General features: G+C 36.3%; 1 protein-coding gene across 2 annotated transcripts in view; it reads left to right on the forward strand.

Moving 5' to 3' along the window:
• The window catches only part of ANKHD1 (ankyrin repeat and KH domain containing 1), a 131,180-nt gene that overhangs the window by 81,345 nt on the left and 28,473 nt on the right, over positions 1–21,362 (forward strand). For both annotated transcript variants that reach the window (NM_001444645.1, NM_001203267.2), the window contains 7 exon segments: positions 286–388; positions 8,970–9,728; positions 17,938–18,083; positions 18,246–18,357; positions 18,815–18,960; positions 19,572–19,714; positions 20,149–20,362. In NM_001444645.1, the coding sequence (NP_001431574.1) occupies positions 286–388; positions 8,970–9,728; positions 17,938–18,083; positions 18,246–18,357; positions 18,815–18,960; positions 19,572–19,714; positions 20,149–20,362 (1,623 nt within the window).

Raw genomic sequence — 21,362 nt, forward strand, 5'->3', positions numbered from 1 at the left:
AGTGGGTTAAGGATCTGGCAACACCATGATCTGTGGTGTAGGTCACAGACATGGCTCAGATCATTGCTGTGGCCATGGTGTAGGCCGACGGCTACAGCTCCACTTCAACTCCTAGCCTGGGAACCTCCATATGCTAAGGGTGTGGCCATAGAAAAGACAAAAAGCAAAAAAAAAAAAAGGTGAATTTGATGGTATACGAAGAAAATCTAAAACAGGATTTCTGTTTCATTTACGGATTTTTTATTTTTCGGTCTGAGAATATTTTTTTCTGAGTTGACTTTATAGGTTCCACGTGTACCAATGCATACACTTGCCATGGTTGTACCTCCCCAGGAACCTGACAGAACTTCACAGGAAAACTCTTCTGCCATTTTAGGAGTACAGAAAGGTTAGTTATTGAATTATTTTCCTTAAAATGGGTATTTTATCACCTAATGTATGGCTTCATAAAGGTGCACAGTTACCGTGTGACCAGAATTGAGGTAGGTAATTCTAACAAACGCTAGTTGTCTTACATACTATTTAAAATAGAAAAGATACAAGCACTAAGAAAAATGATTTCTCAAAGTGTTAACGTACTGCTAGGTATAGTTTTTATCTGGCACAGACAAAAATACTTGAGCATACGAAGTTCTCCATTGTATTAAAATAGTAAAAATTTATCAGGCATTCATTTTTCATTTCACAGTTCTTTAGCTTAACAGTAGTAAAATATGAAGAATGAAAATATATCTTTGCTGTCTAGTTAAGCCTTAGTAGCATTGTTGAATTTATGGGTTAGCATTTATCGATACACAAACACAGACAAATAACTATTAAAAAGTATATGAATACTATCCAAGTAAATGTCAAAGAGCAGTATATTCCTGTTTAAAGGACCCAAGTTTATGAGCGCTGTTATTTTTCTGCTGTCTTTTCATTTGTAAAGTAACTTAACTTGATAATCATGTATGGTTGTCATATCTAGGTTCTCTGAAATAAAGAAAATAGGTGATATGAAAAGTATTAAAACCTATTATATATAAAACAAATTCATGAGCGTATTTCATTCATTATATGATAATCAAATCCTGTTTTTTTGAAATCACAATGAGGTGTATAAGTATTTATTAGTATCTTTAATACAGCTTTAAATAAAGCTGGTAAGGAGTGACTGTTTTAGCAGCAAACAGAAGCTTCTTTCAAATTAATGACAATATTAGTAATTTAGAGTGTTGTGGGCCTTTACCAAGCATTACTTCATTTCAAGCATTAATTTCAAAGATAAAATACCTGTAGTTTCTCTAACTCAGGCTAATTCTAGGAGTTTTCCATTAGATATCTAGCTCTTCAAACTTTTCAGAAAAGGAACACTGCCATTTTTAGTCTTAACATATAGAACAAATTAAGTATGTACTTATTAAGAAATCTGAGCATCCTAACCAGCTGACAGCCTTCAGTAAAATATTTAAAGCTAAATGCCTCTGTTTTTGTGGGGTTTTTTGTTTGGCTATACCCTATGGAGAACTGCAGTAACTTTAGCTAGAGAAATTCAGTACTAAATAAGTAATCATTTAAAAAATATATTTAGGAGTTCCCATCGTGGCTCAGTGGTTAACGAATCCGATGAGGAACTATGAGATTGAAGGTTCAATCCCTGGCTTTGCTCAGTGGGTTAAGGATCTGGCGTTGTCGTGAGCTGTGGTGTAGGTTGACCTGACAGCTGTAGCTCCGATTCCACCCTTAGCGTGGGAACTTGGATATGCCATGGGTGCAGCCCTAAAAGCAAAAATAAACAAACAAACAAACAAACAAAAAAGCTTAAAAAAAGAAGCTAGGAAGGACATGGAATATGTACACAAAGGGAGTAAAACATTTTAAATTTATATTTAACATGTAAGTTAACTGAAATGTTTGTGTAGTGATTTTTTAAGTTGATACTCAAGTGAGTAATCATATTTTTGTTTACAAAATAGATTCTCATACTGAGTATCTACTGAGTATCTACTTATTTTCACTTTGATGTTTTACTACTTACTGAATAGTATCAAAATGAGCTAACCGTTAAAGGAGTCTTTCATTTTACTAAATTATTAGGGAAGGAAAAAATAAACACTTGAATCTAGACACTTGGGTACTTGCTGTTGCCAGCTGCCAGGTGGCATTGCCAACCCAGCATTTGTTTATACAGGATCAAGCTATGATAATGCTTTGTGTTAAGATGTCATGTTGGCATAACTCGTGTGCATCATAGGATAGTGTATCAGTATAAATTAGGAAAAATTAGGTCATTATGTAGGAGTGCTTATTAAGTCACCTGGTTAGACAGAAAAACCAATCTTAAATTATTAAAAATATGTTATTTTCTCCTTAAAGTGGCTTTTTCTTTTCAAAATTTCTCATTTATGTCTCTAAAATTCCTTTGAATGAGAAAATTGCTGTTCGACCCTCCTGTTTCTAAGTCCATAGGTTGTATCTGTGTTGCATATGTGGCTAGGCATGGAGGAAGGATTCTTATTCTCTAGGACTCACTTCTTTTCCTCTTCTCGCAATCATCTTGTCAAGGTTATAACATTTTACTCCTATCTGAGTCTTTTTTTTCATATCTGCATCCTTTTAAAATATGTTCACATCTGTAAATCTTACCCAGGTGTTTATATATCCTACTCAGATATTCTTTCATGACCCATTTTCACCATTCATCCAAGCTTCATCCATCTTGACTCATATTCTCCTGATTTAGGCAACTGATCTCACTTATCGTCAGTTTTCAAGGATTTGAGATCCTAGGTGGCATCTCACAGAAGCCTCAGAATTGCCTCTATAAACAAAATGTGAAACTAGGTGATAATGATAAGCTCAGTTTTCTCACATTATTTATTATCTATAGTTGTGAATATTCACATGGGAAAGGATATATATATAATACCCTTATCTTTCCAAATTTAATTTTGTAAATAAATTTGTAGATTGAAGCAAGCCACTTGTTGCAGCTAACTTATTTGCTGTAGCTGATCCTATAGAGATCCTAATGTAGAAGGATTCATGATTACTCTCTGCGGTTGGATAGCTTAGAACCAGCTAATCCATTGCAAAGCATTCGAATGATATCATGGTAAATAATACACATCTGTTGTGTGCACATTAAGCCTTCTTGAGGAGTCATTTCTTTTCTCTGAACTCCTATAACACTTTATTGGATTTTCCTTCTGGCTCTGGCCACTCTTGTACCTTGACCTCCCTTTTGGACTTCAAGTGCAGAAAGCTGAGTTAAACACACTCAACTCCTGGTACTTTGGCTTCTTGCGTGTTTTACTTTATTCCCTTTGTCCCTCTTTCCATACCCATGCTGCCCCTTAGGCAGGCAGTCATTCTACTGTGTTTGATTTACAGATTGTTTTGTTCTTACAAGTTCTTATAAAATACTTATTTTTAATTTACACAGTGTTATAGATCTGTCTTGTTTTTTTATTTTTTTCACTCAACACTGTTTTTAAGATCTATTCATGTGTCTATCTCTAGATTGTTTCTGCCTGCAGCATAGTGTTTCACTCAGTATATCTTCTGTTTTTCTCTTGTTATTTCTCCCAGTGATGGGTACCCAGACTGCCTCTCATTCCCCACCACCACAGATAATGCTGTGATGAAAATTCTGGTACAGTACCCTTATGGATCTGTGTGAGAATTTCTTTGGGACAAACTCAGGAGCAGAATTACCTGTCGTAGGAATGCTTAATGATTATCTCACAAAGTACTATAAATTCACTGCCTAGAACAGCTACAGCAATTTACACTCCCACCAGTGATATATAAGTGTAACTATCTAATACACCTCCATCCCATTTCCAAACCTGCTGATGCTTAGCTTTATCCATTTATTTGGATTTTACACCTTTATCTCCCTTTTTAGACTGTAAGCTCCTTGAGGTCAAGGTTTATGTTCCTCGTCTTTGTATGGTCCACTATGCCTTGCTTGTACTAGATGTTAAACATTTGTTGAATAAATTAAACTGAATTCCAGGCTAAGAATATAGATTATTCTGAAGGCAAAAGAAAATTTTTAAGAATTTTTAAGGAGAGCAACATTGTGATTAAAGAGGATGTTTAAAAACTTAAGAAGTAGTATTCTAGACTAGTGGGGAAAAGATTGAAAAAAGAAATATTGGAGTTCCCTTGTGGTGCAATGGGTTCAGGATCTGGCATTGTCACTGCAGCACCTTGGGTTGCTGCTGTGGCATGGGTTCAATCCCTGGCCCAGGAATTTCCATATGCCACAAATGCAGCCGTCCCACCCCCCCCTCAAAAAAAAAACAGAGTTAAGAATTAACATGCTGCTTGATATCACAGAGTTGTTTATTGAAGTAGGTAACATGAAAAGTTCTAATTTTTATATCATCATTAAAATTGTATAGAAAAATTATATGTATGGTGAATGAGGTTGAGTGTTCCTCTGGAAATTTTAGTCTAATATTCTTCAGTTTAATAGATTTCCATTTTTGTAGTCATGCTTATGTGGATTTACATATGCACAAATTTAATAATGTCTTGTAGTATATAACTGCTTACAGTAAAAGGCAAAAGGTTGATTTAACCTGCTAGCATGTAACACAGATGCTCTAATTTTGGACACATTTGTTAAACATAGATCCAGTTACATATCATGCATTATTTTCCTTTGCCCATTTTTTTTCTGTGGCCCAGCTGACTAATTGTTTTAAGCACAAAAATGATTGATAGAATTAAACTCATTTCAGTAATAAACTAAATATTTGACAAGTATATGTCCACCTCATTCTCATCATTTTTTATTACAGACTCTTTTAATTAATGTAGAAAAAGTAAAAGTTGAGGAAATAGGGTAGAAACCAAACCAAAGAGATGAGATGGTAACTCTGCCCGTGTTCCGAAACAGTGCTTTACAATAGCACTCACTGCTATCAATGAGTAGATTTATTTACTTGTATCTGACAGTGGGAGAGATTTGAGGGAGAAGGAACTCATTTTCTGGCATCTTATACTACTACCTTCCTACCTACTGAAAATTGTGTTGCTAAATGAACACTTGTTAACATTCTCTACTTTTCCCCCAAAATTGAAGGTGCTGCTTCAGCTTCTAGGAATAATTAGGTGATAGTTGTTTTTCACCAACATGGCTTATTCATGATGCTATAGCTTGTCCTAGAGCTTTGGTGTGTATCTAGGCAGTCCCACTAACTCCATGGTTATAGATACTCAGTCATTGGCTGTTTTGGGAAGAACTGCTTTTTGTGCATTACTTTCACCATCCTCTCTTTTTCCTGCTACATGTATTTTGGGCTTTTCATCCATATGTTTAGTTACATAAGTTATTCTTAATAATCTTGTGCTCTAAGCTTCTTATATTCTATTTATTAAAAGATGAGACCAGGGAGTTCCCATCATGGCTCAGCGGAAACAAATCTGGCTAGTATCCATATTCCACAGCTGTGGACCTAAAAAGACACCCCCCCCCCAAAAAAAAAAAGATAAGGCCAGGAGTTCCTGTCGTGGCTCAGCATTAATGAACCAACTAGTATCCTTGAAGATACAGATTCGACCCCTGCCCCCTTGCAGTAGGTTGAGGATCTGGCGTTGCCATGAGCTGTGGTGTAAATTGCAGAGGAGGCTCGCATCTAGCATTGCTGTGGCTGTGGCATAAACGGGCAGCTGCAACTCTGATAGAACCTCTAGCCTGGGAACTTCCATGTGTTGTGGGTGTGGCCCGAAAAAAAGAAAAGAGCATTCACTCTTTGCAGAACTTCTAAATGTACTTTGCTAATGTTACTGAATGTATTACATGACTGAAAATTGCCTTGCTGGGCTGGTAGATTTATACATTGCCATGTGTGGCAGTTCAATTCCCTTTTTTTACCACTGATTATTATTAGGTACTTTGAATATGTAAATCAAACCACAGGTTCCTATATGATCTTACAAAAATGGTTATAAAATTATTTCACAATGGCTTTTGTGCTAAAAAGATAGAATCCGTTCCCATCATTTTGCTTAGGTAAAAGTATAATATTGAAAGTGGATAATACATTTTGCTGAATATTGCCTTTAAAGAATAACTGAGCCTCTTAAAGTAATTGCAGTGATTTTGAAAAACTGTGGTTGTCTGACCTTGCTAAAGACAATATCTAGGGGGAAAACTGTTGGACTTTTTTGGTAGTAACATGTTGCAAATATTTGAGCGATCTGTAGCTTTGAGTTCTATTCTAGCAAAAAAAAAAAAAATTAATCTCTTTTAAGAACTCTTTGAGTTCTGAGCATTTTAATATCTAATGGGTTACTTTTTTCCTTTGGACCTGAGAATCATTTTGAATGCATTGGTTGGGCTTATTTTTAACAACTCCTAAGTTACATGTGTTATTCACATATATTGACTATGGTCCTTAAGAGAACTATTTTTTCACCCAGTTTAAAAAAAAAATATATTGAAGTATAGTTGATTTATAATTTGTTAATTTCTGCTGTATAGCAAAGTGATTTAGTTATACATATGTATATATTCTTTTTCATATTCTTTTCCATTATACTTTGCTATGTAGTAGGATCTTGTTGTTTATCCATCCTATATATAATAGTTTGCCTCTGCTAATCCCAAACTCCTCTAATCCTTCCCTCCCCTGTCCCTGCATCCCTCTGGGCAACTACAAGTCTGTTCTTCATCTGTGAGTCTGTTTTCGTTTCATAGGTATGTTGATGTGTGTTGTATTTTCGATTCCACATATAGATGATATCATATTATTTCTCTTTCTGACTTATTTCACTTAATATGATAATCTCTAGGTCCATCCATGTTGTTGCCAATGGCATTATTTCATTCTTTTTGATAGCTGAGTAATACTCTATTGTATATATGTTTGTATATACAAGCATCTTCTTTATCCATTCATCTGCCAGTGGGCATTTAAGTTGTTACCATGTCTTGGCTATTGTAAATAGTACTGCTCTGAACACAGGGGTGCATGTATCTTTTCAACCCATTTTTTTAAACAGCCTTATTGTGAAATTTACATACCATAAAATTCACTCACTTTAAATATACGCTATTTAAATAACTTTTAGTAAATTTACGGGATTGTGTAACCATCACCACCATCTAGTTTTGGAACATTTCCATCACTCCACCAGGATCTCTCATACCCGTTTATGATCAGTCCTCATTCTCACCACTGTAACCCAGGCAACCACTATTTTCCTTTCTGTCTCTATAGGTTTGCCTTTTCTCTACAGACTTGATATGAGTGGAATTGAATAGTATGTGGTCTTTTTAAGTCTGGGTTCTTTGACTTAGCATTATGTTTTCAGGGTTCATCCATGTTGTAGTATGTGTCAGTAGTTGGTTCCTTTTTAGCAACAAAAAGTTGAATAGTCCCACTTGTTCCTAAACAAGAAGATTAAACCTTGACTTTGCCTCAAAGTAGTTATTATATATTTCCTCTATTTTTTATGTGCAGATGTTAGTAATATTGATAGTTATAGTTATTTTGCCATGAGGGGAGTGAGTTAAGTGTGACTGAAATCTTAATGGGAGTTTCTGTTGTGGCTCAGTGGTAACAAAGCTGACTTGTATCCACGAGGATGCGGGTTCCATCTGCGGCCTCACTCAGTGGGTTAAGGACCTGGCGTTGCTGTGAGCTGTGGGGTAGGTCGCACACACAGCTCAGATCCTAAAATGCAAAATGCCGTGACTGTGACGTAGACCTGCAGCTACAGCTCCAATTCAACCCCTTGGAACTTCAATATGCCTTGGGTGTGGCCCTAAAAAAAAAAGATGAAGATCTTAAATTAATATGCAGTTACTTAATTTTTAACATGCACTATCAACATGTGTAATACTCTTTAGGAACTCTGATTTTTTTCTCTCATAAACTTTTATGTGAAGAGTTTGTTTAAACTCAGAATAATTGTCCTTTGTAGTATGTTCAATACCATGTTCAGGTACAGAAGTGTTTAAGACAATGAAAATTTGTAGATGGTTATTGTATCTTTAAAAACCTGATTTCACATTATATTTTAATATAATAAAAGAAACATTTTGACAGTTTTAAACCAGTTTTCAATGCTTTGATCTGTAAGTTATAGTTTCTTTTTCTTTTTTTTTTTTTTCTTTTGCATTTTAGGGCCACACCTGCAGCTTATGGAGTTTCCCAGAGCTACAGCTGCTGGCCCACTCCACAGCCACAGCAATGCTAGATCCAAGCCTCCTCTGCATCCTATACTACAGCTCATGACAACGCCGGATCCTTAACCTGCTGAGCAAGGCCAGGGATTGAACCTGCAACCGCATGGTTCCTAGTCGAATTCGTTTCTGTTGTGCCACAACAGGAACTGCGATTAAGTTATAGTTTCTTGAAGTAACCTGTACTTGGAGTTAATATTGTGCAAACCACAGTTGGGCAGTAAGCTAACAAAAATGGTGTCCTCAACACTTTTGATACTGCTCTAAATTTTTTTTTTGGCTGCACCCGTGGCATGTGGAAGTTCCCTAGGCCAGGGATTGAACCGGCGCCACAGCAGTGAGAACACCAGATCCTTAACCCAATAGGCCACCAGAGAACTCCAGTACTGTTTTAGATGTGATGTTCTTTTAAAAGTCCAATTTAATAAGCAGATTTTTGAGATTCTTTCTTCTTCGATTTCCTTTTCTCCCTACCCTGTCTTATTTTCCAAAAATCCTCCGATCTTAAATATTAAATTTTTTAAATTTAAGAAGTCACATTTTTTAAATTGGCGACATTCCTGTTTGTGTTGCATAAAATAGCTGAGTCTGATCTTTAATAATGGTAATCTAGTCTGCGAATCTTTGAACATTCATTCTACAGCATTAGTTATGTATGGGTTTTGGGAGGGAGGTGTTGGGGAGGGTGGGCTGGGGTTTTTTTGGTTTTTGTGTTGGGATGGTTTTTTTCGTTTGTTTTTTTTTTTTACCATGGCACATTTTCAAACATTTTTCATGTGCTTAGGTACATCCAAGCAGAAGTCCAGTTCCCTGCAGGTAGCAGATCAGGACGTACTGCCACCTTTTCACCCTTACCAGCCTTTGGAGTGCATAGTAGAGGAGACTGAAGGCAAACTGAATGAACTGGGACAAAGAATTAGTGCTATTGAAAAAGCACAGCTTAAGTCACTGGAGTTAATTCAAGGTGAACCTCTGAACAAAGATAAGATAGAAGAACTTAAAAAGAACAGAGAAGAGCAAGTCCAGAAGAAGAAGAAAATACTGAAAGAACTGCAGAAAGTGGAGAGGCAGTTGCAGATGAAAACACAGCAGCAATTTACCAAAGAATACTTGGAAACCAAAGGTCAGAAAGACACAGTGTCTCTGCAGCAGCAGTGCTCTCATAGAGGAGTCTTCCCAGAAGGGGAAGGAGATGGTGGCCTCTCAGAGGATCACTTTTCAGAGTTACCTCAGGTTGACACAATCTTATTTAAAGATAACGATGTTGACGATGAGCAACAGCCTCCAGCATCGGCAGAACAAATTGATTTTGTCCCAGTCCAACCTTTGTCATCTCCACAGTGTAACTTTACCAGTGAATTAGGTTCTAATGGGACAAATTCTCTTGACCTCCAGAAAGTATCAGGTAATCATCAGATTATAGGACAGCCTCAGATTGCTCTTACTGGACATGATCAGGGGCCGTTAGTTCAAGAACCAGATGGACTAATGGTTGCAACTCCAGCCCAGACGCTTACCGACACTCTTGATGACCTGATAGCAGGTGGGTTAAGAAATATGTTTGTAATCATTTCTCTTTAATCTGTGTGCTCATCTTCTTTGCACGACCCTACAAAAACACCAACTTGGTACTTTTCTATTTTAGAATTAATCTTTGTAAAATTACTCATTTATTGACATGTTTTGGAAGTGAATTTAACTAAGCTCAACAGCACTAACACCCAAAAGTATGTTTTCCTTGTTTTTTGGTTTTTTTTTATTTGCAAAATTAAAGACATAAAGTTACCATGATCCTTTACTTTAGACCTTTCAAATAAAAATCACCCTTTCTTGGGCGGGAGATCTCAAAGTAGAATTTCTTCGTAGGCTTTAGAAATAATCATATAAGATTAGAGAATTAATTTTCCTGCTAGGAATTTTCATGTTTGGAAATTGGAAATCTAAATCTCTTTGCTTTTTCTTTATAATTTTATTAGATTAATTTAAATATTTCTAAATAAAAGAGATGTTCAGAAAAAACTGTAAGCATTTCATATTGTTAAAATAATTTGTGGTTAGAAGATCTCAAGCACATTGAAATTACTGTCAACCTGATGATGATTTGGAGATTGGGATTTTTATAGTAACTGTCCTGTAAAGCACACACACAGACACCACACACAGAGCGCAAAAAGAGCCAGGCCTGATAAACTTAAAGTATATGTTTCTGTTTATTGTTGTGTGGAAAATTACAACTAGATATGAAATAAGGTACACAAGTTTACTTTCCCTTTCATTGTCCTTGCAGCAGTGGGAAAACAGTGCAATTAATCATTTACCTTCCTAAAGATGGCTGGTGAATGTATCACCTCCATGAGAGCCCAGTTCAGTGATGCAGCCAGAATGGCTGTTGACAGTGGATGAAGACCAAGAACTAAGATGTAGCTGGAGTGATATTCAAAGGCAGGCCAGTCCTCTGTCTCTTGATTGCAACATTTTTTTTCTTTACTGTTGTCTGTTTCTTCTTGTCATATTCTCCTCCCCTCCTCCCAACCCAATTATGCTATCCCAGTTTCCTTTCTTCTTTTGTGAGCTTTTAGTCTTCCTAATCTTAACTGAATCTTTAAAATGTGGAATAAGATTACATAATCCAGGAATTTTATTGGGCATGTGTATGACTTCCAGTGGTTATAGAATTGTAATACTGCCTTTGAGGCTCCTCCGATATGTAATAGGTATCACTGCGCAGAGGAGGAATGTCTTAGTTTCAATAAAGAAAATAAAAATGCTGGGAAACGTTTTAAGGAGTTAGATTCATTATTCTTTAATTTAGGTTTTTACATCTTTGTCCACCGCCACTTAACACAAATTAACTTAGTGCCGTTAGTGTTGAGAGTTATAAATTTTGAATAAACACTTATTGTCCATTTATAGTTGTAATTTTTACTCTGGGCAAAAGCAGATATTGAGGTGAAAACTATAATAAGTGAAACTGGTGACCTGGGGGGTAACATTTTTAAGAATTAGTAGTTCTATAATTATTAATATAATGTTCCTAATTAAGTACTCAATTTGGGAGTTCCCGTCGTGGCTCAGTGGTTAACGAATCCGACTAGGAACCATGAGGTTGCGGGTTTGATCCCTGGCCTTGCTCAGTGGGTTAAGGATCCCGCATTGCTGTAGCTGTGGCGTAGGCTGGTGGCTACAGTTCCGATTCAACCCCTAGCCTGGGAAGGAACCTCCATAAGCCATGGGAGCGGCCCATGAAATGGCAAAAAAAAAAGTTAAGTACTCAATTTGCATTTCTGAAATCCATATTACCTACGTTACTGATCAGTATAGTTTGTTGGAACTTAAGAGGTGTCCTTATTTTATTTGTTTGTTTGTTTGTTTTATTTAAAGAATGTAGAAACAAGCCTAAAGGGAACTTGTGGATGTTAACTTTATGGTAATATTTAAGGATATTTCTTGTAGAGGAGGTCAGATTCTGTTTATTTTACTAAAGTATTTGTTAGTTTGAAATGACTTTTTACAAAGTTCACATGAAACTTCAAAAAATTGGTTTAGAAATCTTTTAATTATATTTAATGTTAATATAAATGAATAAAATTTAGGAGTTCCCGTCGTGGCTCAGTGGTTAATGAATCCAACTAGGAACCATGAGGTTGCGGGTTCGATCCCTGCCCTTGCTCAGTGGGTTAAGGATCCGGTGTTGCCGTGAGCTGTGGTGTAGGTTGCAGACGCGGCTCGGATCCCGCGTTGCTGTGGCTCTGGTGTAGGCTGGTGGCTACGGCTCCGATTCAACCCCTAGCCTGGGAACCTCCATATGCCGCGGGAGCGGCCCAAGAAATAGCAAAAAGACAAAACGAAACAAAACAAAACAAAAAACCTAATTTCTGTGTTAGACTTTAATGCCTAGTGGTGGTTGGCCCACCATTTCGTACAATATTCTTTATTAGTAACATTTAATGTATAAATCAGTCATTCCATTAAAAACCATCTTCACGAGAGTTCTCTTGTGGCACAGCGGGTTTAAATATCCAGTCAGCATTGTCACTGCAGCAGCTCAGGTTGATGCTGTACCATGGGTTTGATCCCTAGCCTGGGAACTTCCACATGCCACGGGAGAGGCCAAAAAATTAAAAAAAAAAAAAAAAACTATCTTCATGAAAAATTTCTTCATTTTTATGAGGTTTATATTTAAAAATATATATAACAATAGTTAGATTTTCTTTGTTCAAAATGATGAGTTATTTCAAAGTTTTAAAATGTTATTTTGGAGTACCCCATTGTGGCTCAGCAGGTTAAAAACACAACATAGTGTTGTGAGGATGCAGGTTTAATCCCTGGCCTTACTCTGTGGTTAGGAATCCAGCATTGCCAAAGCTTCGGTGTAGGTCGCAGATGTGGCTTGGACCCTGTGTTGCTGTGGCTATGGTGTAGGCCAGCAGCTGCAGCTCCAATTTGACCCCTAGCCTGGGAACTTCCATGCCACAGGTGCAGCCCTAAAAAATAATAGTAATAATTTTCTAAAACAGAGTAAAAGAAAATGTTATTAAGTATAAGTTTCTTTTAATTTCTTAACTCAAGGTGAAAGAAATTAAATAAGGATGAATTAGGTATTTACCTAATAGGTATTTACCTATAATTATGAAATGTTATTATTACACCAGTAGAATTATAGATCAAGCCAAATATGTAATTAATTTTACCAAAAATTAAATCTAGTTATCTCATAGTTAATAAAAGAGGGGATACTCTACATCTTGGACAATACTTATATGTAAAAATGTCTTACTCTTTAAATATAGAAGTATTTTTCTTTATTGCTGTCATGATAATGAATTGGTTAGATACATAATTTATTAGTGTCGTAACTTGATTAGTGGGCTGACAGTCATTTAGTATATAGTCTTATTTGTATTATACTTGGTATATTCCCAAATGGAATATATGTGTACTCTTAATTGGAAGCATGGTTCTTCAGGTCCTTTTCTTCTAAAAGTAAGTGTTAGGCTTTTAGAAATTATTTTAAGGAGTTACTGTCATGGCTCAGCAGAAATGAATCTGACTAGCATCCATGAGGACGCAGGTTCAATCCCTGTCCTCACTCAGTGGGTTAAGGATCCAGCATTGCTGTGAGCTGTGGTGTAGGTCATAGACATGGCTTGGATCTGACATTGCTATGGCTGTGGCGTAGGCTGGCAGCTATAGCTCCAATTCGACCCCTAGCCTGGGAACCTCCATATGCCATGGGTGCAGCCCTAAAAAGCAAAAAAAAAAAAAAAACTAAAAATTTGTAATAGCAAATAATTCTTGGTTCAGATGTCTAAAACTAAGGTCTGAAAATAAAAGGCAATTTTTAAAAATTCAAAATATCTTTGACTGTTGAGCAGTTCTAGAAACATCTAGTAAAATTTTCATTCTTAATATGTAAAGAAGCTTGAGAGATCCCTCTATGGGGCAGCGGGTTAAGAATCTGACTGCAGCAGCTTGGATCACTGTTGAGGTACAGGTTCCATTCTGGGCCTGTGCAGTGGGTTAAAGGATCTGGTGTTGCCACACCTGTGGCATAGGTTGCAGCTGTGTCTTGGATTCAGTCCTTGGCCTGGGAACTTCCATGCACCATGGGTGCAGCCATAAAAAAAAAAGAAGAATCATGGATATAAGAAAAAGCTTTTGGCAAAACTCACTACAAAAAAAAGAAGAATCATGGATATAAGAAAATGCTTTTGGCAAAACTCAAAATTCAAAGATATTTTGAATTTTTAAAAATTGCCTTTTATTTTCAGACCTTAGTTTTAGACATCTGAACTAAGAATTGTTTGCTATTACAATTTTTTTTTTAAATCAGAAAAATAGGAATGATGCCTACTTCTGTTTCCTAATTTCCTGATGGCAAATTCCTCAGCTTGAGAAAGAGCACTTATAAATATCCTTCAGCTTGCATCATAGGCCAGGGGTGCATCCATAAGCGTGTGTGTATGTGTGTATAAAGAAGCATGGTTAAAATTCAACTAGTATCACTTAGTTTACATTTATTGAGCAATTATCATGCACCAAGCTCAGTGCTAAATTCTCTTACATACATTATCTCATGGGTTATTTATAGTTATACTATAAAATAAGTCCATTTCCCACCTCTGTTTTTGTTTTGAAAATTGAGGCCTAGGGAAATTAAGTTGCTGGTAAGTATTAAGATTCAAACTCAGTTCAGCCAAACTTAAGAACCTTAGATATAGTATGCATGCATCTGATTCTTTTGAAGTTCCGAGTTTGTATTAAAGGTAATATTTCCTTAGACTTCTGAATTCTGTTAAATAGGGGGTTCCCATTGTGGCACAGAGGAAATGAATCCAGCCAGTATCCATGAGGATGTGGATTCGATCCCTGGCCTCGCTCGTTGGTCAGGGATCCAACGTTGTGTGAGCTGTGCAGTGTAAGTTGCAGACTTGGCTTGAATCATGTGTTCCTGTGGCTGTGGTGTAGGCTGGCAGCTACAGTTGCAATTCGATCCCTAGCCTTGGAACTTCTGTATGCCGCAAGTACGGCCCTAAAAAAAAGGGAGGGGGCAATAAATTGATTAAGTAATTCTATTAAATAAAAATTTCCTTTATTAGTTTTATATTAAGCTTTGATGTGCAGTGAGTTAAGGTGACACAGTGGATTAAAGATCTAGTGTTGTCACTGTTGGTGCTCATACTGCGGCTGTGGCACAGGTTCAATCCCTGGCCCTAGAACTTGAGCATGCTGCGAGTGTGGGGGGAAAAAAAGATTTGATTTTTTTTTTCACGTGAGATCTAATGTGGTTTTGTGAGTTTAGAACATTGTTACATTGTTGGTATTTAATAGGCTTCAAACAAATTCTTCTTTTTTTTTCTTATTAGGACCACACCTGTAGCATATGAAAGTTCCCAGGCTAGAGGTTGAATCAGAGCTGCAACTGTTGGCCTGTGACACACACAGTAATGCAGGATCCGAACTGCATCTGTGACCTACACCATGGCTCACAGCACGCAGCATTCTTAACCCACTGAGCGAGGTCAGGGATTGAACCAGAGTCCTCATGGATACTAGTTGGGTTCGTTAACACTGAGACAAAATGGGAACTGCTTAAAACAAATTCTAACTCAAGAGTATTTTAAGTGGTTCTTTGGAGGTTATTTTAGGCTCAAGAGTAAAACAGTAATTAGGAAACATATCAGGAATTATATTAGGAAAAATACTTACCATAAAATATCTTTAAATAATTACTTCTAATATTTTGTAGATTGTTATTTATATGGAGCTATGTAATAAAGTTACTATTATATAAAACAAATTATAGTAATTTAATTTCTTAAGACCTCACAACAGTTAATCTAGTATCTGAGATTTTTTTATATAGTAAGTGTTGTTATCTTCTGTATTGCCTACAAAACTAGCTTAAATTTCAAAAAGAATTAAGTAAAATACTGCACTTATTTAGTTCTTCTATAACTCCACTTTAGATAGTATATAAATTTAATTTGAATTATATAATGACTTTGGTGGTATTTGGTCATTTTCAGAGACATTTTGTTCAGATGTAGGAAATGTTTTAGGATTTATGAAACTGTTGTCGTTCTGGTATAATTTTATCTTAATAAAACCTTTATTCAACATGTGCTTTTAAAATCTTTGCTACTTGCTTTATCTTTAGAAGTTTTCATTTATAATTAATCCTGTTAAATAGACTGTTTCACTTAAGTCATTTCTCTGGAATGTTTCTGATCGTTGTTATTTCAAGGAGGAAAACATGTTTCTTAGGACACTGCGGTGCAATCAATGTAACAATACATTTTTCGGTAATAGGGCTGTTAAATACACAAACGTATTTTTTTAAATCATTTCTTTAAAAAATCTTTTATATTCGCATTCTGGCATGGCACTCTAAGCAACTATTTAAAATTTTTTGAATATCTGTTTTTCACAGTAACAAAAAGGGAGAACATGAATAAACAAATTTAATAATGATAGAAAAAATATTTAGTAAGATGTGTTAATAGTTATGAGACCACTGTTAAAATCTTAACAATTAAAAAAGTGTCGTATAGCAATGTTTAGTGTCTTATTTCTGGAGGTATTTTCCAAACATATCAGCTGTTTGAAGTGGTACAACAAAATACTATCTGCTTTTAATTCAGTCTATAATAAAAAATTTTAAAGCTTTGTTTTCGTGGTGAATGTTGTTATAGGCAAAACAGATGTTTATAACAATCATTTCTCTTTGTAACTGTGTGGTTAACTTTGTATGTATATTTGTGTGGTGACAAACTGCAAAAATTCATATTGTCAAGGTAATTTTTTATTATCTTGACATACAGACAGATCATGTAGAAATATATCTGATTTTCTTAAAATTTTTCTGAGTTATTTAAAGAAGTAGCCTTCTATGCTTGGTCATTCACACTTGTAATCGGTAGCCCTTGGTTGGGATCTGGGTACATCACAATTCTAGAGAGAGAACCATTCTCTGACCCTTGAAATGTTCACATTTTCCTTTAAGACCTCTGTGTTTTTACTTTTATTTATTTAGTTATTTCAATTTTTTGTCTTTTTAGGGCCGCACCCATGGCATATGGAGGTTTCCAGGCTAGTGGTCGAGTCAGAGCTGTAGCCACTGGCCTGCTTCACAGCCACAGCCATGTCAGATCCAAGCCGCGTCTTCAACCTACACCACAGGTCACAGCAACGCCGGATCCTTAACCCACTGAGTGAGGCCAGGGATCAAACCTGTGTCCTCATGGATGCTAGTCAGATTCGTTTCTGCTGAGCCACAATGGGAAGTCCAAGACTTGTGTGTTTTTTATTGACTTTTAGTGTAGGTAAGAGGATGTTATTGCCGTTGCTTAAGCTTTATTGTCTTTCCTAGGTTATTAATGATTATTGTTTTTTCTTGCTTGCTTGAGTTGTAATGTTTTTATTTTACAATGCATTGAATGATAATACTGAAAGTCCTATAAAATATCTAATAATTACATATATAATTAGGCACTTACCATGTACCAAACACACAGATGATTCCCAGCATCCCTCTATAGGTCATATTTCCCCCTTTATGGGGCAAATGCCATCTCTTATGAAATAAAAGAGATATGCAGAGACATAAAAATGTAATTTCATTTAACTCAGTTTTCTAACACTGTATTTTGAGGCCTCAAAGTTCCAATGTTTGTTTTTAAAATAGTTTGATTTTCAGACATTGATTGATTTTAGCAAATTTTCAGGATATATACTGAATTTTAAAAACACATACTATTTATGTGAGAAATAGTCTACTTTGTTCTTTCCCTTCTTCTGCTTTTTCTTCTTTTTTCTTTATTTTCTTATTTTGTGTTATCCTCAGAATATTTTTACCTAATCGCCTTTTACAAACTATGATATAAAGTTCCTTTTTTTTTTAATTGGATACTATTCATTATATATGCACTAAATATCGGGTACCATGCACAGTATTTTACTTTGTTATCTCAAGTTGTCTTTCCAACAACCTTACAAGGCAGGTACTGTAATTATCATCCTCATTTTACATATAAGGAAATTGAAGCTCAGAAAGGTTAAGTTACTTGCCCAAGATCAGAAAGTCATTGGTGGAACTGGGATTCAAACATATGTCCATCTGACTCCAAAGCTTGTGATTTAACTGCTGCATTATATTACTGCTATAGAATTTTCTGTCCTCTATGTTTTTCTGTATACAAATGGCATTACTCTTTTAAGTAGAATTCAGCAATATGAATATTGTTTTTCAGCGGTGAGTAGCAGAGTGCCCACTGGTTCGAACAATTCTTCTCAGACCACAGAATGTCTTACTCCTGAACCCTGTTCACAGTCTCCAAGCAATGTGGCTTCCCAGTCTATTCCCTCTGTGTACCCTTCAGTTGACATTGATGCACATGTGAGTAGACTGCTTTATTTGAATTTATTTTGCACGTTCTGATTTTCTTTGGAAAGGAAAAGAACCATTGTACATTAATTGTGAAAATAAATATTGCTTGCTCTTCAACTGATAACCCACTATAAACAAAAACAAAATCTGATTTTTTTTCCTTTTTCCTAGACCGAGAGCAATCATGACACAGCATTAACACTAGCTTGTGCAGGTGGCCATGAAGAACTTGTATCTGTACTCATTGCACGAGATGCTAAAATTGAACACAGAGACAAAAAAGGTAAGAAATGCTAGTCAGAAATAAAGTCTGAGTATATCAGAAAATTCATTTTTTCACTGTAAGTAAGTGTTTCTAGACTTACCTTTGTGAAAAATGTGTTAGCATGTTTCAGTAAGGACTATCCAGATTTCTACAGGGCCAAATTATTCTTCAAAAATTAGACTGTAGATCATCAGGGAAGTACAGCAAGTTGTGGTTGGCTTTCTCCTCAATCCAAAAGTAGAGCATGCAGAGGCAGCCAAGTTTATTATAATTATAAACTTTTATAGATTTGTTCGACTTAGCATTTTCTTCTTATCAGGTGTTATGGGGTTTTGTCACTAAGATAAGAAGGTTTAAAGCAGTTTTAAGTATCTGCCCTAAAGTCCTTTTCTTACTAAAGCAATAGAGAATTAAAAACAGTGGCTTAATACGGAAAAAACACACGTTTGTTTGAGGTGTTTCTTTTGTGATTTAGGTTTCACACCACTGATCCTGGCGGCAACAGCAGGGCATGTTGGAGTTGTTGAAATCCTTTTAGATAAAGGTGGCGATATAGAAGCACAATCTGAGAGAACTAAGGATACTCCACTTTCACTGGCATGTTCTGGTGGACGTCAGGAAGTATGTTCATTTTAATTTTATAAACATTTTACTTATATTTTGAATATGCATATGCCTAGTAATTTAGTTACATGAATAAAACTTGCATGTATTTCGACATGTTCTATATACTAAGTTTAATGAGAATAGTAAATGCCCTTTTAAGGAATCTGTTTCTTGCATTTTAGGCAAAAAAAAAAAAATTCTCTTTATCTTTGCATTTATTGAGACTGAATGAAGCACAGTCCCAATGCATATGATATGCAAATTCATCACTTAATAATTGAGGAGTAGAGGAGTTCCCTGGTGGCCTAGTGATTAAAGGATCCAGCATTGTCACTGCTGTGGCTCAGGCTCGATCCCTAGCCTGGGAACTTCCACATGTTGCAAGCACAGCCAAAATAATAATAGTAAATAATAATAATAATTGAGTAGAAAGAATAACATCTTGTTATTTCCGTATAATTGGGATTTCATAGCTATGAATTCCTTGATATTAAATTGAATTCATTTTTCTAATTAAAATGTTAGATATTTAGACAAGGAAGTCATAGATTCCATTTTGTTGTGCTTCATTATAAGGCAGACCCTTGGTGAAAACTAGATTTCTCTGTTCCTGTTTTACTTTGTAGGTGGTAGACTTGCTGCTGGCTCGGGGTGCAAATAAAGAGCATAGGAACGTGTCTGATTATACACCACTGAGTCTAGCTGCATCTGGAGGATATGTTAACATCATTAAGATTCTGCTTAATGCTGGGGCAGAAATTAATTCAAGGTATCTATCACCTTTTCCTTTTATTACTCATGATTAGTAGACCATTACCTTGGAGTTAAGTGTGTTCTCCTAAATATTTGGACAAATACCATTTTTAATTAAGACAGTAGTGAAGTTGCAAGGCTGACTATTCTCATAATGTGCTTATAAATAAGCAAAGCTTATTTCAGCTAACATGGTTGTTTTTAAAGAGGTCTCATTTCTAAAAACACTTTGTTATATGTAGTTGGAAATTTATGAACTTTAAATAGGGATTGTGTTTTAAATTTTGAGATTTTCCTATTCCTAATTAGTCTAAGCGAATAAAATCTATTCATTGGCGGTAGAAACCTTTCTTTTTACTGCAGCTTTTTTATCATTTATGTTCTCTACGCTTTTTAGAAAACAACAGGCAACATATTATTTTAATTTTCTAAGTGCATTTTCCCTCTTAGGACTGGGAGTAAACTAGGTATTTCTCCCCTGATGTTGGCTGCAATGAATGGACATGTTCCTGCAGTGAAACTGCTGCTTGATATGGGTTCAGACATTAACGCCCAAATAGAGACCAACCGGAACACAGCTCTCACTTTGGCCTGTTTCCAAGGCCGGGCAGAAGTAGTGAGTTTGCTTCTGGACCGAAAAGCCAATGTTGAACACAGGGCAAAGGTAAGTATTTTATTACTGTCAACTACTTCAGATATATTTCCAGTGGAAAGAGCACAGCACTTCAACTCAGATTGAAAGTGCTCTTGTAAATTGTCAGAAATTCAGCTGTTAGCCCAGAGCAGGACTGGAGAATAGTGCTCTTCAGTGGCCAGTGACACACTATCACCATTCAGGATTTTTGTTGAGGACAGTGAAGAAAAACAGAATCAGTACTTTTTTTTCCAACATTAGGCTTGAGCGGCTTTTCATTAATCCTCCAGTTTGCAACTTTTTTTTCCTGCCTTTTTTAGGGCCACAGCTGCAGCATATGGAAGTTCCCAGCCTAGGGGTCGAATTGGAGCTGCAGCTGCTGGCCTATACCACAGCCCACAGCAAAGTCAAATCCTTAACACCCACTGAGTGAGGCCAGGGATCATACCCCCATCCGCATGGATACTAGTTGAGTTCGTAACCTGCTGAGCCACAATGGGAACTCCCTTTTATGTATATGTTTAAAGAGCTCCTTTAGTGAGGCATATGCTTACCATTAGTAAAAACCTCAAATGAAAAATTACTGTATACATTATAAAATTAAGACAGCTCTGTGTCCCCTGGTGGCCTAGCAGTTAAGGATTTCGTGTTGTCACTGCTGTGGCTCTGATTCAGTCCCTGGCCTGGAAACTTCTGCATGCCATGGGCACAGCCAAAAAATAAATAAATAAGACAGTTGAAATCTAATCTAACCATGACAGATTCTGACAATCTCATGATGATGTGGCATTTAGAAAACAGGAGTTAGGATTTCCCGTCGTGGCGCAGTGGTTAACGAATCCGACTAGGAACCATGAGGTTTCGGGTTCGGTCCCTGCCCTTGCTCAGTGGGTTGACGATCCGGCGTTGCCGTGAGCTGTGGTGTAGTTTGCAGACGCGGCTCGGATCCCGTGTTGCTGTGGCTCTGGTGTTGGCCGGTGGCTACAGCTCCGATTCAACCCCTAGCCTGGGAACCTCCATATGCCGCGGG

This window comes from Sus scrofa, chromosome 2, assembly GCF_054392235.1.
Source record: "Sus scrofa isolate SSC_HxYL_T2T_F1_AM1 chromosome 2, Sscrofa_HxYL_maternal_Yorkshire_Landrace_v2.0, whole genome shotgun sequence".
NCBI lineage: Eukaryota > Metazoa > Chordata > Mammalia > Artiodactyla > Suidae > Sus > Sus scrofa.